The sequence below is a fragment of the Urocitellus parryii genome, chromosome 3 (genome assembly GCF_045843805.1).
Source record: "Urocitellus parryii isolate mUroPar1 chromosome 3, mUroPar1.hap1, whole genome shotgun sequence".
Lineage (NCBI taxonomy): Eukaryota > Metazoa > Chordata > Mammalia > Rodentia > Sciuridae > Urocitellus > Urocitellus parryii.
Genome location: NC_135533.1, coordinates 110,724,390 through 110,740,647, shown reverse-complemented (window position 1 = coordinate 110,740,647; position 16,258 = coordinate 110,724,390). Strand labels below are relative to the sequence as shown.

At 35.1% G+C, this 16,258-nt stretch overlaps 1 protein-coding gene across 2 annotated transcripts in view; it reads right to left on the bottom strand.

The window, feature by feature from the left end:
- Lancl2 (LanC like glutathione S-transferase 2) overlaps nucleotides 1–16,258 on the bottom strand; it is a 51,947-nt gene that overhangs the window by 21,468 nt on the left and 14,221 nt on the right. For both annotated transcript variants that reach the window (XM_026412217.2, XM_026412218.2), the window contains exons 2-5: nucleotides 11,050–11,167; nucleotides 5,245–5,452; nucleotides 3,301–3,448; nucleotides 1,887–2,033 (exon numbers count right to left, since the gene is read on the bottom strand). In XM_026412217.2, coding sequence (XP_026268002.2) covers nucleotides 1,887–2,033; nucleotides 3,301–3,448; nucleotides 5,245–5,452; nucleotides 11,050–11,167 — 621 coding nt within the window. The remainder of the gene's footprint in view (nucleotides 1–1,886; nucleotides 2,034–3,300; nucleotides 3,449–5,244; nucleotides 5,453–11,049; nucleotides 11,168–16,258) is intronic.

Here is a 16,258-nt window from a genome sequence, read left to right as displayed (position 1 = left end):
AAGAATTGTTTTAGTTATGCCATTATGAATTTGAAGTTCTGTTTAAGTGACAACACACAATGGATAATACCACCACAGGACAATGCTACCACACCAGCAGGAGATGTGGAACAGGGAAAAGAAATGCAGAGTCAGCTCTCAGCCAGTGCCATCACACTGCTTAACATCTCTTTAAAAAGATAAGGATTTCTATATAGAATACTAAATAGTGTAAACATGTTTCTCACTTTAAAAGCACAAGAGGGGAAAATTTCATGATTTGTATCTCTCTCAAAGAAACTCCTAATATGCAACAAAATCAACCTCAACATCTGAATCTAAACCACATCAGTGGGGATCTCACATTATTATGTTTTTCCTAATGGTTTTATGATTTGAGGTGCCTGAGCTACCAGTTAAAACACCTTTCTGGAGTATATCCTGTGATGTTTAATTTTGTGTGTTTACTTGACTAGGTCAATAGGGTACCACAATACATTATTTCTGGGTATGTCTGTGAGTGTATTTCTGATTGAGATTAGCAATTGCATTGCTGGACTCAGTAAAGTAGGTGGTCCTTTTCAATGTGGGTAGGCTTCATCTAATCCACTGAAGTCATAAGTAGAACCAAGGAGGAAGAAGTTGCCCCTTCCCACCAGCCTGCCTACTTAGAACAAAGACATCAGGCTCTTCCTGACCCTTGACTATGATTTACACCATCAGGTCCCAAGCTTAGAAATGGCAGACTGTGGGACTTCTCAGCCACCATAATTGCACAAAGTCAATTCCTATAATAAATTCCTTCAGGTATGTGTATGTGTATTTACATCTTCTATTGGTTCTGTTTCTATAGAGAACTTTAACACACAAACATCACACTATAACATCTCTTTTAAAAAAAAGAAACTATTATTTCAAAATTCAGATAAAATTCTGGTTATTTTAGAAATGCATGCTGCACTTTTAAGAAAATCCACAACTGGAATATATGCAAGTTTACTTTTACAGTAATTAACAAAGACTACTAATTATCAGAAAAGAAAGTTTTGGTCCTGTTTAGATATGAATTTTCTATTTTATTTTTAGCATTTATTTTTTAGTTATAGGTAGACACAATACCCTTATTTTATTTTCATGTGGTGCTGAGGATCGAATCCAGTACCTCATGCATGCTAGGCAAGTTCTCTACCTCTGAGCCACAATCCCAGCTCTCTATTTTCCTTTAAGCATGGTGTAGTATTTTTTTTCAAAAAGGAATTTGAAATAAAAAAATTTAAAATAGGCTTTCAGTCAAAGATATCTAAATTCTAATCCTTATTCCTTGACTCACTAGCTTTGTGATTCTGTAAAATAAAGAAAGGCATAATTTTAAGAAAGAAAAAGGAGGTTGTATACTTAGCACAGAAGGGGGCCTTAGGCAATGAGGCTAGAAGCATCCGTCGAGGTAATACCTGGGATGGGTTTCTAACTACTTCACAGAAGTGCAGGTTCTTAATTCAGTAAGTGACAAGGATAATTAAGAGACAAGATCATAACCATAGCAATAAACTTGTTAAAATTTCAGAACATGACTGATAACAAGTTGGGGTCATCTGAATATAACAAAGGTTCTGCCTCAGTTTGGATTCAAGAGGCCCTTTTACTCCCTGAAGATCCATCTGTATTAAAAAAGTTTCCACTTCAATCAGTAGGAGGACAAGGAAAGAAGAAAAGCATGGGCGAAAAACAACGAAATGTACTCTTGGGAATTCTCATGTTCATGAAGCAGAGTTTAAGCAACTGTGATTCAAAGGAGGAGCTTGTTTCAATTCAGCCAGCTTGATTTGTCTAAAAATTTCATTTCCCATTTGTATTTGACCTAATATAATATAGTTGCTGTATTAGTATTTCAGAATTTTGTTATTTACCTGCATTAACATATAGTAGATCCCAGACATGCCATGGGCTGCTCCAACATACTGCTTCCTGTGCCACTGATACAATAGGGGACAGCGATCAGTTTTTCTTTCTTCTCTTGATAAGGTTTTACCGGATTCAATAATAGCATTGACTACCTACAGAGGCAATGAGATTCCATAAATCTAAAAAATTGTACATGCATGCTGTTCTGGTCTAATTAACATTAACACTTATGTATACATAGAGAGATTATTAATCTAAAACTCTTTAAACAATTAGTAGCTAACATAGTCATTTTTATCTTATAAATTAATAAATGTGGGCAGAGAGGACTCTGAAGACAACATCAGAGTAGAAAAAGACAGAAAAAAAAAGTCTAAGAAAGGAATCAAAAGTTCTTTATAAAAAACGTCAACTAAAATCTGGAAAAACTTCCCATTAAAAATGGTCCTAGACTTTTTAGTTGCTTTGTAGCTGCAATGTTTTGCCCAAAAGACTGGCAAACACACTTTTCAGGAAAGACTGTAGGACTTAGATTCACTGATGAAAAGCTAATGCAATGTGGTCAGTTGTGGCTTGAAGGATTTTAGTCAGATCACAAGAACATCATGTTTGGAATGACTATGTGGCAAAGACACTAATTGTTTCCTCAAACCCATGTTCTTCTCATCATTTTGGTGAAGTACTCCAAGTTTTAGCTGGCATCTGGTCTCCTAGCTAGAAACAGCTGAACACAGTCATTTTTTCTAATTTCTGGCAAAGGGTTGTGAGCAGACATGAGATGGGCAACTTACATACGGAGTCCTTACAAAGGATGATACTTTTTCTCCCTTTCCCTCCTTCCTAGGACTAAGGGTACCAAACTAGCATTGGTCATGCAGGTAAAGATACGCTTTTAGCATAGCAGAGTAAAAAGAAGATAGGTCACCTCAGAGAACTAACAAAAGAAAAATAAACATTCAAACTTTTTGAAGCTGCTGTTGTTGCTTGGTTCCTGTAAAACCAGTTGTATCAATAAAAGATGGAGAAGTATATAGATTTTTGCTTTTTAGTACTGGGGATTGAACTCAGGGGCAATCTACCACTGAGCCACCTCCCCAGCTCTATTTTGAATTTTATTTAGAGACAGGGTGGAGTTCCTGCCTACTTGGTGGAGTTGCTTAGCATCTCGCTTTTGCTGAGGCTGGCTTTGAACTCCTGTCTCAGCCTCCCCAGCTGCTGGGATTATAGGCGAGCACCATGACACCCAGCAGATATTGAGTTTTTAAAAAAATATCCCTAAAAAGAAAAGCAGCTAATTTGTTATTTTTATGAGATGTTTTAAAAAGCTAATTCAACCTAGAAGCAGAGCCTTAATACTAACATAACTCCATGCTAACAGGTAGCTTTGAATACCCACAGGTGTCAGTAATCCCACAATACCTCTTTAATGGCTGATTCACACACAGTGCCAGGGCCAATCTCCGTGTTCAGGTACAGTAAGGCATACAGATAACCTGCTCGACCGAACAGCAGCTCATCAGGAAGCTCTGATTCTTGGCAGACAATGCTTCTGTGCAGCTGCAAAAGTCTAAACAACAAGAAAAAATTCTGTTTTCTCAAATGTGCATGTCTGAAATGCTTCTTTCCGAAACAAGTAACTCATCACTTTAGAAATGTATTTATTTTTAAATTTAAAACTATGATTTAAAAAAGCACCCCAAATTCCCAAAACAACTAGAATTTCTCCACTTTACTAATTCTTCTTTCAAATGTAAAAATTATGAGCAAAAAACCTGATCTGAGAATATAGCTCAGTGGTAGAGTGTGTGCTTAGCATGTACAAGTGTAACAAGGACTTAGACTTCAACTTAGACTTCACTTTTGTCTGCAAATGCCCCATGGGTGACTAAAAGCAGGAGCGAAGACTTGGCCTCTCTGCCTCCATTATCTAGGTCTGATGGATAAACATCTTGTAATGAGTTGAAGCTTTCCTTCACCCCATCCCTTGCTCAGCAACGTCAGGTGCAATTTTCTTATTTGGAAAAGGCCCAGCCTGACCAATCATGAGATAATGATGGACAAAGCACGCCTGATCAAGATCACCTATTTGGCAGTTAAGAAAAGCCTTCAACAGTGTAAACAACCTTGCACTTACTCCTCTTTCTATAAAACCTCAAAGTAATTGTCAGTCCCTCAAAGACAGGACTAAGGCCATGGGTCCCCTTGTCTTCCTGGTGTAGCTATACTGATTAAAGTTCTTTTCACACTCTATAATTACCTTTCCTGTTTAGCTTTTTAGCAAGTAGCTACGCCTACTTTTTGGATACCTAGAGTCATGCCTCTAGCTCAGGCTGTTACAAGGACCTAGGTCCCAACCTCAGCACCATTAAAGAAAGAAAGAAAAAAATCTTTCTGTTCAAAATGTATACCTTTATATTTATTCTAAACCATGTAACATAATTCATCTAGCATTAGAACAAAGTGATTTAAAATCTAAATAAAAATGGCACTGAAATGCTGCCAGTGCTTAGGAATGAGTATGAATCATTCTAACTTTCAACAGACATTAACTAACATGTACTAGATCAGGTCCTAGAACTAAGCCCTGATTTCTACTTCTTCAAGAAGGAATATAAACCAATAGGTACAATGAAACATATTCCTTACTTCAACTTCATTAATATAACTAATCAGTTAAAAGTTAAACTTTGATTAATTTATTCTTGTGGATCTACAGCACTGTGAGCTAATTTTCATGCATTGAAGGCAACCAAAAATTATTTAGGAAAAATGATTAAAGTCCCTCTGAAATTAAGAAATACTCATGCTTGAACAGAAAAAGAACATGTGATTTCACTAAAATGCTCAAGAGTGACATACAATTAAGCAAAGTGGCACACACCTGTAATCCTAGGGGCCCAGAGCCTGAGGCAGGAAGATCGCTAAGTTCAAAGCTGGCCTCAGCAACTTAGGGGGACCTTAAGCAACTTAGTGAGATCCTATCTCAAAATAAAAAAATTAAAAAACAGGCTGGGGATGTGGTTCAATGGTTAAGCACTGGGCTGGGGATGTGGCTCAAGTGGTAGCGCGCTCGCCTGGCATGCGTGCGGCCCGGGTTCGATCCTCAGCACCACATACAAACAAAGATGTTGTGTCCGCTGAAAACTAAAAAATAAATATTAAAAAAAAAAATGGTTAAGCACTCCTGGGTGTAATGTCTGGTACAAAAAAAAAAAAAGTAGACATACAAACCCTTTTACTTCTTAGAGAAACCTATCTGCAACAGGAGAGTAAGTTAAAAATAATTTCTTTTCCGTATATTTTTCTACAGCTAGAGTTTCAACTAAGAATTTAAAGAAAATGTTTCCAGAATTAAAAACTTACTTTGTGATGCATTCCTGGGATTCACAGTCACTTTTGAGTTTATGATATATCACAGCTCCTACAGCAAGGGGCCCAGCGTCTCCACAGAGGAAAGTGACCCTGCGACCATTCAGGTTCCTAAGTGTTCTCTTTACATAATCCAGAGATCGAAGCAGGTATGTCTGGTCACAAGTGACCCGGTACAGCTGCAGGTACAAAAGGGCTATGCCTGAAATGATCCCCACCCCAAAAGAAAAATATTACTACCTTTCCTTTTTACCTTCAAGATATTTTTAAATTACATGATATAAATTCTTCTACGTAAACACTACATTTTCTGAAGGGGTAACATCAAAAAAATTATGTCAAATAGTTCTTAAAAATGAAAATTAAACCCCACAGAAATAAGAGCTGGGAAAAAAAAAGAAACACATGTAAATTGATTATCTTGCTAACTGGTATGGCATGGTGATTCTATGCTCTTAAACAAGAGATGAAATACCAAGGCTGAAATACAGAGGATAGTCCTGCTCATTCTGTTAATTTTTATTCATTTCAAGGTTATATTCAGTCTCTTTTGTATCTCAAGTTACCTTTTCTTTTTAATTCTTATTCAATTATTTTCTCCAATGCTATCCCAAATTAAATGATTACCTTTCTGGATTTTATTGCTTTTTCTAATTTTTCTATTTGGCAGTTTTTCAATTTTCTTTAGTGATCAACCCATACAATTGATCAGTGAGTCAGATTAACATTTATAGAACACCACATGTACGGACTATCACCTACACAATCCTCCTATTTTAGATCGAATAACACACCCAGATCTTCACATGAACCAGAGAGGGGGCTTTGATACCTTTGGAGGATGATGTATATAGCTTCTTAAGCATAGTTTAATGCCTGGGTGGAAGAAGTTGCTATGGGAGGAGGAGGGTAGAAGAGTGGCTGGATTTGATCAATGTGCTCTGAATGAACCTCTGGGATTATCACACTGACCCCATCAACATGTGCAATTAATATGTGTTAACAAAAAGAAGTCAGTATGACAGTGAAGTGTTTTATTATTTAATAAAATATACTGTAGAAAAAAGTATTGAAAGAAGTGATATGATGGTGAAATGGCCAAACAAAACACCCTGTTAATGTAGAATTTATGTTCTTCAATATTCTGGTCTTTATCTAATAACATCCTCTGATTTTTACTGTTTTTTATTTTGCTTTTGAAAGTTCTCAAAATATCTAATTCTGCTTTGTTCAATTTTCCTATTCAGGGTATCCCATGACTCTTTCACATTAATGCTCAACACTTTATTTTTTTGAGCAATCCTTCTTTTGTCCTTATCCATTTCTGTAAAAAGACATTTAACCCTTACAGCATATCTGGAAGCTGAAAAAAAAAAGTCTTCTGTATGAGTTGCTTATTATCTCTTCCAGTAAGTAAATGTAAATTTATGTAATCATTAGAGAAGAGTTAGAAGTTAAATACAGATAAATTTCGAACATAATAATCATTATAAAAAGTTTACAAATAAGTACTCCCTGACTGACTCAGAAACCTCTGAACAGAATACTCTCTGGTTAACCTGAGGATCTAAAAACTTATATTTAATGCTTGAGTATTTTAAAGTACATGAGGACAAATTAAAAAAAAAACGGTCATCATGCTCTGTAATTTTTTGTTAAAATGTTGACACGCACTGGGTAAAAGGCACTGTGGTAAACAGGGCTTTAGAGATGTAGGGTAAGTGTGGGAAGAGGAAATGGTCCATAGTACCGTGGTCTCCATCTTCTGGCAAGTCTTGGTCCCTAAACTGTTGAACTTCACCAGTGCCTCTCACCTCCCATTCCCTTAGAGGGCCTGGATGTCCAGAGGGAGCTGGAGTTAATTATTTCACTTCCCCAATATTGAAGGTTTACAGCCAGCTAGACTTGGGTATTTTCCTTCTCCCAGGTAGTTTGGCTATGTTAAAACTCTAGGAGGTCAGATTCTGGTAAAAGTTTCTTCAGAGGGTGGGCTTTGTTAAGAACAAAGTGCTCAGAGGTATTTCAAAATGGTTTCCATTCCCCTCCTTTTGCTCAAAGATTGATGGAATGTTTCTTCAATATTCACTGTGAAGCCCCAGTAGAACTTTTGGAGGCAAGATGCATTTGTATGAGGTCCTCTTATGATTAAGTCCCCCTGGAATTTTTCTTTCAGATTTGTTCACACTAAGCCTCCAGGATTAATCAAAGTACAATTTAGGTTTTCCTACTATTAAACAAAAATTATGGGAGCCCATTGTTTTAGATTGAACTGTTGCATGAGACCCCAGCAGACCAGAATTAACCAAAATGGAGTCACTCTTGATAAATGTTACATAAACTGAAACTTCAAGGAAGCAGAAAGACCTCCAAAAGACCAGTTTTACCCCCAAACAGATTTCAGTCTACTTGTGTCATATAATAAGGAAGTCTCTTCTGCTTTAACCCTTACAAAATAATAATAAGCTGAAGTAACTTGATCTTAACCAATCATCTTTGTACTATTCTTGTTTCCTGGTTCGGACCTTACAAAACTCATTGTTCTGCCATTGCCAGGAGGGAGCTCTCCATCTAACTTGTAGAATGAAGGCTGCCTCAATTCATGAATTATGAAGAGGCCAGTTAGATCTATTTTATGGTTTGGCTCATATGTGGAAGGCGTGGTCCCCAATGCAGCAATGTTTTTGGAAGGTAATTAGACCATAAGGGCTATGACCTCATCAATGGATAAATCCATTAATGAGTTCATGGATGATGGCATTTTTAGGAGGTGGGGCCAAGTTGAAAGAAGAAGGCCACTTAGGGCAGGTTCCAGAAGGATCTATTTTGTCCATGGCCTCTTCCCCACTTTTTCTGCTTCCAGGATACCATGAGGTGAATAGCTTTGCCCTACCACAGACTCTTCCCTATTCCAGTGATGTTCTGCTTCACCACAAGCTCAGAAACAACAGACTAGTGACCATGAATTGAAACATTTGAAACCATAAGCAAAATAAATCTTTCCCCCTTTAAGCTGATTTTCTCAAGTATTTTATCAGTGATGAAAAGTTGACTAACACAATCCATAATTAAATTTGTTCTAACCTTGTGTTTTGGCAGTAACTGGCAATAGCTCCTATTAGTTCTAATTCTCTGCATCCACCTGTCTTCCAACTTTTGGTAAAGCAATTCACCTTGTGACCTAACTTCTCTGTTAGATCTAAGAAGAGGTGATGTTTCAGTTTGTTCAGCTTTTCCCTTGTTAGGATGGAGTAACGACTCCGTACATTCCGGACTGAAAACCAGGAGTTTCCCCTTAGTTGATTTTTGTTTATTTTTCTTTGCTTTTTTCCCCCTTAATGGTTTGATTTAGTAATGTATTTATTCAGAAAATATGTATTGAAACTTTTCTAGACAAGAAAGACACTTGGCTTTTCATGGTGCTGCTGACAATTCCATGGTGTCATCTTAGTGTTACTTCAGCTTCTTGTACTTCAGTTTTTTTAAATGACTTTTGTGGGTCAATTCTTACCTTTTCAATTATTTTCTTAGTTCTGTCAATTCTTTATCATAGGCTCTTGTTTTCTGGCCCTCTCTTCTCCAAATGCCTTTATTTCTGCTTTGTGAACTTACTGCTTTAAAAAGTTTTACAAAATTCATGTTCAAAGTATTGCCAATTTTTCTTCACATTGCAGTGGCATTTCCTTATGTTTCCTTTTTCAGAATTCCTTTTATGACATTCTGAGAGTCCCTTTTTTCCCTTATATTATAACAAATTTTTTTCTTAAGTGTGAATATATTAAATATTTCTAGAAGATTCCCTAGCCAAAAAAAAAAAAATGGTTAGGGTAGCTTTCATAGTTGTTTTTGCTTTTTCTCAAGGGCATCCTCTTCTTGCAAAGTAATAAACAACAGTTTCTTTCTTTAATAGTGATGACTTCTGGTGGCCAGATTTCCTTTGATTCCCATATCTTTTCCTGTTTCAGGAGGGTGTCAGTCATGGCTGTTTCCTTCCTGCCTTAAGCCATTAGCTGGTGCCACCAAAGACACCACCCCCTTTTTGAAGGTCTATACTCTTTCCTTGTACACTTTCCATGCCTCTTCTTCTCTGCTCGCCCAGCATTGCCTACTCACTTTGCACTCAGATGTGCCCACAAAAGTTCCTGTTGAGGGTGTGGCCCACTCCTTCTGGGAATTACTCCTTGTTGATTATGGAGAATGAGAAAAGCAAGATTTTGCTACTCCTGGGCCCTGTGGCTTTCCTTTCCTGCTATGTTGTGTGCGGCTTTCCACACTCATTCTGTATGTTGTTTGTTTTTTATCCAAAATTATTTGAATGAATTTTTTTGGTCTGTCTCAAAGTTTTGCAAAAAGGAATAAGTGATGAATGCTTTAATCATTCCTCTTGCTCTGTATGGTTTTAAGAGAAAAGATGGAAAGGTACCTTCCATACTTTTTCCTAAACCCTAAAGCCCTAAGTACTATTTTATATCACTGAAACCAAATACCTCCACAGTGGTTCTACCATGATTCCAGAAGATGGCAATAGATAAGGATTCTTTAGAAATATAGATTCCCAGAGTTCCTACTGCAGTTGTCCTCTTAGTTTGTTATAAAGCTTTCTGAATGACTCTATGCAATTATTAATTATTATTAATTATTCTAATAGTTAAAAATAATTATAACAATTATTTTTAACTATTAGAGTTAAAAATAATTGTCAAAAGTAAGAGGAAATGCTGTAAGTAAAAGACTTTTTAAGGGAAACCTGTGCTATTAACAGCTATGTTATTGTTCTTTCCTGAATATAGTTTTCTTCTCAAAATATTCTTTGTATTTTTCTTCTGGTTAACCACAAATATCTAATTTTACATTTAGGATATATATATAAATATATAATGTAATTATATAATGTAATTGAACTTGGTCTATGTCTATCTGGGTTTACAAGTCTGAAATATATAATTTTAATGTCACCATATAATTGTTGTACTTATAAAAGGCAAATAATAAATAAAATATCACTGAAATAAATATAAGTACATAATTATCAAGGCTGCCATGTTTGGCTATGCATTGCAAAAATAGGTTTTGGGTTCACGGTAGCTCTAACATATATACCTGTGTCTATGCTAATTAGAAATTCAACTACAACAACTTAACAAGAAGGTTATAAAAACTGTCATTAGCAATTTAATCAGTCTTTAGTCTAATCCCTAAGAACAACGTCTGTCTTATTTCCTTTATATACCCCAAATAGCTGTTATAATGCTCTGGCTACCTGGTAAAAACAATAAAAATATAAAGATTAGTTAAAGCAAGTTAATTTTGAAATTATATTTTCTAAAAAGTGAAGTATATTACTGGTTGCCTCTTTAACCATTATTATTAAAATTTAAATAAAAATCTTTACATGTACAAATGAGTCATATTGAGTTCAGGCAGTAAGGGTAAATGGCTTATGAAACAGATCAGAGAAATCATTCAATCACAACCTATCACAAGAGTAAAGCAAGAATGATAACAAGCCAAGCAAAACAAAATACACCTGACCCCTTATGCAAGTTTACTTTTATTACACATTTCACAGCTACATATTAGGTTAACTAAATGTAAAAATATCACATACTATATACATTTTATGTCAAACTTCAGGCAGAAGATATTTCTTTAGAAATAAAATTCCAAAGAATCTCTCAATGAAGATAGTTTAAGACTTCAAGAGTATAAAACTTTACCACTTTAAAAGAAAATTTCAAAGCCAAGTCTTACATCTCATAATATAAGAAAAAAATATTAATTGCTTCTACTCCATATTCTCACCTGTCCAACCAGTATAAGCAGAGCAATCATGAGGATCAGCTGTCTTCAGCCCTTCTTCCATCTGCTGTAGAAGATCTTTGATTTTGGTCTGGATCCGCCTCACAAAATTATGAATGATCTAAGAAGCAAAAGAAAAGATAAACTTAAGTTGCACACGAATAGGACAATGTCATAATGATAGTGTAAGTCACATGAACATAACAGAACTTATTTTATGTGGCCCATTTCAATGTCTGACTACCTGGACACTACCTTGACTTTTACAGGGTTAGTATCTTACTGAGATAATGCTCTATGGGTATTACAACTCATAAGTAGGTTCACAAAAAAATAACTGGTATAAAATAAAAAATAAATAAATAAACATAAAAAAGACAGATTTGACTACACAAACATTTTAGCTTCTATAAGGTAAAACACATAAGATGATTTAAAAATTAATGACAAATAGAAAATACTTGCAATATAAGATATTATAAATCAAAAAAGAACATAATACCGAAATCAACCCAAATGATTAATGCATCTTACACAAAAGAAAAATCAAATGAAAAACATATGCAAAATGTCCAATCCGGAGATGATTCATGAATTGCAAATAATTACAAGTGCCACAGTTTCCCTGTCAGACTAACAGAGAATACTTTTTTTTTTAATATTAAATTCTAAGGCTGCTAAGAACAAAGGAAACAGGTATTTTTTTCATTTCTGGCAGTCATTCCCAAGAGAAATATACAACATTCTTAAATACATAGTAGAATCTCTTATACTTTTGTTGATTTTAAAAGTCTATTTGCTATATCAATTGCTGAAGGGTCTTAAAAACAGTTTATGATTATAGAATTTCATTTCTGCCTTTTATGATTATTTTTCTTTCGTGTATTTTGAAGTTGTTATGTGGCATACACAAATTTGACTATTAAATCTTCCTAAAAAATTGACTCACTTTCATAATGAAATGCTCCTATTGTAGGACTATAGAAAAGAACCTGTATTGCACAATTAGAGGTGTCAAGGCAAATTTTACTGAAATTTGGGATTCTAGAATCAAACACTAAGAATTAATTTGCCACAGTATATGTAATGAAAATTCCAAGTGGCTAACCCCTGGAAATATATGTTTACATCTCAAAAAGGGATGAGAAAAGGTAAAACTGGACAATGGGCTGGTCTTATTCATATAGAAATTAGTGTACATTCCAAAGGGTTAGAGTAAGACATTTATAAGAAGATTCTCCTAGAAGCGGAAGGGTAGACATTGCCTCTTTCCCCTTTATAAAAACTGCAGAAAATTTATTTTTTTCTTCATTCTTGCCTGTAATACAACTCTGTGCATGTAGGACAGCAGACCTCACCTTCACTGCATCACCCTCGCCATTAAGAACTGAGTCACAGGGAACCACCTGCTATGTGCTGTCTGGTAAACAAAAAAATCTCTGATGCAAGAAATTTTTGTGTACATTCAGAACAAAACTAATGAAAGGTAAATATTTAAAACCTAATACTCTCTTTATCTTCTTGTCATAAAATCTATCTTATGTGATATTAAAGTCACATCAGTTTTCTTATCAATGATTACTTTTGCTGTCCATTTATTTTCAGTCTCTCTGTATTCAGAGTTAAAGTAAATATCTTGGATAGCACAGCGTTAGCTATTTTTTTTTTTTTTTTTTTTTGTAGGGATGGAGAATTCCCTTCTATCACTCTTTAGTTCTTATGTGGGCTCTTTGACTGGATTGAGGAACTGAATTAATACAAGAGCTGATTAGCAAGAAAAAAAGCATATTACATGGAAATTTTTACAACAGAGTGAAGTCCAAAGAAAATGTCCAAATCAATGTTTTTATTATTTTTAGACAACAATAATTTGCAAAGGAAGAAAAGACTAATCTCTGAACTACAAATAGTAAATTCCAGAATGTCACTAAGTGATTTATGAAAGGGATGCAAAATCTAGTGTAAAATAAGGGTTAACTCAATGAACTTATTTATTTGGCTTCATTACGGTCCCAATCACAGATCTTAAATATCTCCCAAAGACCCATATGCTAAGGCTTGGTCACTAGCTTGTGGTGCTATTTGGAGGTGGTGGAACCTTTAGTAAGTGAAGCTTAGTGGAAGGAAATTAAGCCATTGAGGGCATTCCATTGAAAGGGCATTTGGGATTCCCAGCCCCTTCCCTTCTCTCTTTGCAACCTTAGCACCATAAGGTGAGCAGCTTTGCTCTACCACATGTTCCCTGTCACTATGTGCTACATCACCAGAGGCCCAAAAGCACAGAGGCCAATTGACCATTGACTAAAATCTCTGAAACCGGGAGCCAAAATAAAGCTTTCTTTGTAATAAGTTGATAATCTCAGGTATTTTGTCCCAGAAGCAGAAAGTTGACTAACACACCAATGTCTGGTGATAAAAGCTATTTTCCTGCCTTGGCACAAAGATTTCTCTCCCAAAAGAATATTTATGGCTTGCTGCCTGTAGGAAAAGAGATGCCAAATGGAACTTACAGTTTCTCAAGTAATTTCAGCTTGAAATAATCAATATACCAATTCAGCATATTTTGAGATGGCACATTCTTAACTTCTTCAGTTTGTTTGATTTTTGTTTTTGTTATTGTTTCTCCTGCTTTTTGGATTGTTTGAATACTTTTAGAAAGGTATTTTAATATTCCTGCTGAACTTTTAGCAGGGAAATTAGTTTAAGTTGTTGCTCTAGAGGATACAAGAGATATCCACACCTTTTCACAATCCATTTGCAGTTAGTAATGTGCCACTTCATGTAAAATGCGGAAACTCTGAATCTTATAGGTTTAGGTCCTACCCCAAGTTCTTCTGTTATAGCTGATATCTGTATTACCAATACATGAGCAATGAATCCTACAAGATAATAATGCAATTTTCATGTACAACCTGTTTTGTAAACAAATTCAGAGATAAAAGAGTAGAAAAAATTTTTTTTTTTTTTTTTTTTTTTTTTTTACCTATATCCCCTTAAATGTCACAATTTCAATGAATGGGTTTGCAATTACAAGTTCTCTCAGGGGTCTTGGATTCTTTTTTTTTTTTTAATCTGAAAATATATTTTACCTCCATTCTTGAAGGATGTTTTCACTGAATAAAGAATTCTAGATGACAGTTTCTATTAGTACTTTTATTTTTTTTCACTCTCCTCTGTTCTCCAGGATTTTCTAACTAGAAATCAGCCATTAATCATATTAATTAATTAATCATCATTAATCAATTATCTATACATAATGTGTTGTTTTTCCCTTCTCTATTCAAGATTTGCTCTTCAAATTTTAATCTTTCATTGAATTTATAAATTCTTGCCCACTATTTCTTCAGATTATTTTTATTTCCCATCCTTCCTCTGCTTTCCTTCTATGATTTCAATTATGTTAGATTGCTTCATATAATCTAATAAGTCCTTGAAGCCCTGTTGCTTTTTATCTCTTCAATATTTTCTTTACTTTTCACAAATGGATAAATGTCTATTGATCTATTTTTAAGTTCAGTCACTTTTTTCCTCTAAATCCATTCAGTAGCTTTTAAATTTCAGATTTGTCTATATTAATTCTAGACTACCCATAATGTTGTATTTTGCCTTTCCATTTCCCTGCTGATTTTTCCTATCTTTTTATTCACTGAAAGTATTTTTGCTGTGCTTTGTGGAAGACAGTTACAGTACTCACTTTAAAATCCTGTCTGCTAGTTTCTATCTGGTTCATTTCAAGGTTGGTTGCAGCTAATTTTCTTTTCTCCTGAAAATGTGTTTCTATTGTAGAAGAGTAGAATATGCCACCCTAAAACATGCCTTTTTGACATAAGAATTATTTATTCTGAGTTGAAGACAACTCATAAGAAGCAATACAAGAACAGCTTTCTGCATTCCCCCACTGGCCTAAAAGCAGGACATAAATTTACAAAAATGTCAGTCTTCCCTTTTCAACAAGTAAAGACAGCTTTAGACACCAATCAGCCTGGAGAAGTCACCAGAGAAATCAATATAATAAATTTTCATTTATTTGCCTTCCTGCAATTAGCATGCATGAAAATTCAAATTTCTTTTCCTTCATTTTCTGTATTCTCTAAAAATTTACTGTTTTTAGTTAGAGATGCAATATAAACAGATTTCTAAGCCAAATCTGAGATTTACTCATTCCCTGGGTACCACCCATTCATATGGAAAATACACTGTACAAATTAAAAAGCCTCTGTTTTTCTCTTGTTAATCTGTCTTTTGTCTATCCCAACTAAGCATTCCCAAGGAGAAAATTATTTTTCTCCCCTATTTTTGTGGTTCTTCATAGAGCAGGCAATTTTGTTTGGCAACTAGAATGCAAATTTGTAGTCTGTTATCCTACTTGTGTTGAATTGCAAATTCTGTTTCTTGGGCAGCAGCTCTATATCAGTTCAGATCTTCTGTCTTTAGCTAAGTATCTTTAAGTCTGTAATCAAAATTTGGTTAGAGGTACATTTAGAAAAAATTTAGGGATCCCTTCTCTGATTCATCTCATTTCCCCCTTGTCTTTGGTAGCCACCAATTCTTTCATGAAAGATTTTTATGTAACAAGTGATGTTGTTTAACAGCATTTTACCTACAGTAGAACTTTTTTCAAAACTGTAGTTAATCCTCTCAAATCCTGCCACTGTTTTAACACTAAGTTTATGTATTCTAAATCTTTTCTTGTCCCTTCAGCAATGCTCAGAGCATCTTCACAAGGAAAAGATTCCATTTCAAGAAACCAGTCTTTGCTCATCCAAACAAAGCAACTCCAAGTTCTATAAAGAGGTTGCAGCAACTTAGTCACATCTTCAGACTCTGCTTCTAGTTCTGTTTCTATTTTACCACTTTCACAGCCCTCCACTGAAGTCTTGAATCCCTCACAGTCACCCATAAGGGTGAAAATTAGCTTCTTCCAATCTCCTATTAATATTTATAGCTTGGCCAGGTGCGGTGGTGCACACCTGTAATCCCAGCAGCTCAGGGGCTGAAGCAGGGGAATCATGAGTTCAAAGCCAGCCTCAGCAACAGTGAGGAGCTAAGCAACTCAGTGAGACTGTGTCTAAATAAAATACAATACAGGGATGGGGATGTGGCTCAGTGGCCAAGTGCCCCGCCCCCAAAATGTTCATAGTTTGACCTCATTCACAAATGCTCTCAATGGTATCTAAAATGAACAATCCTTTCCAGAAAGTTTTCAATTTAC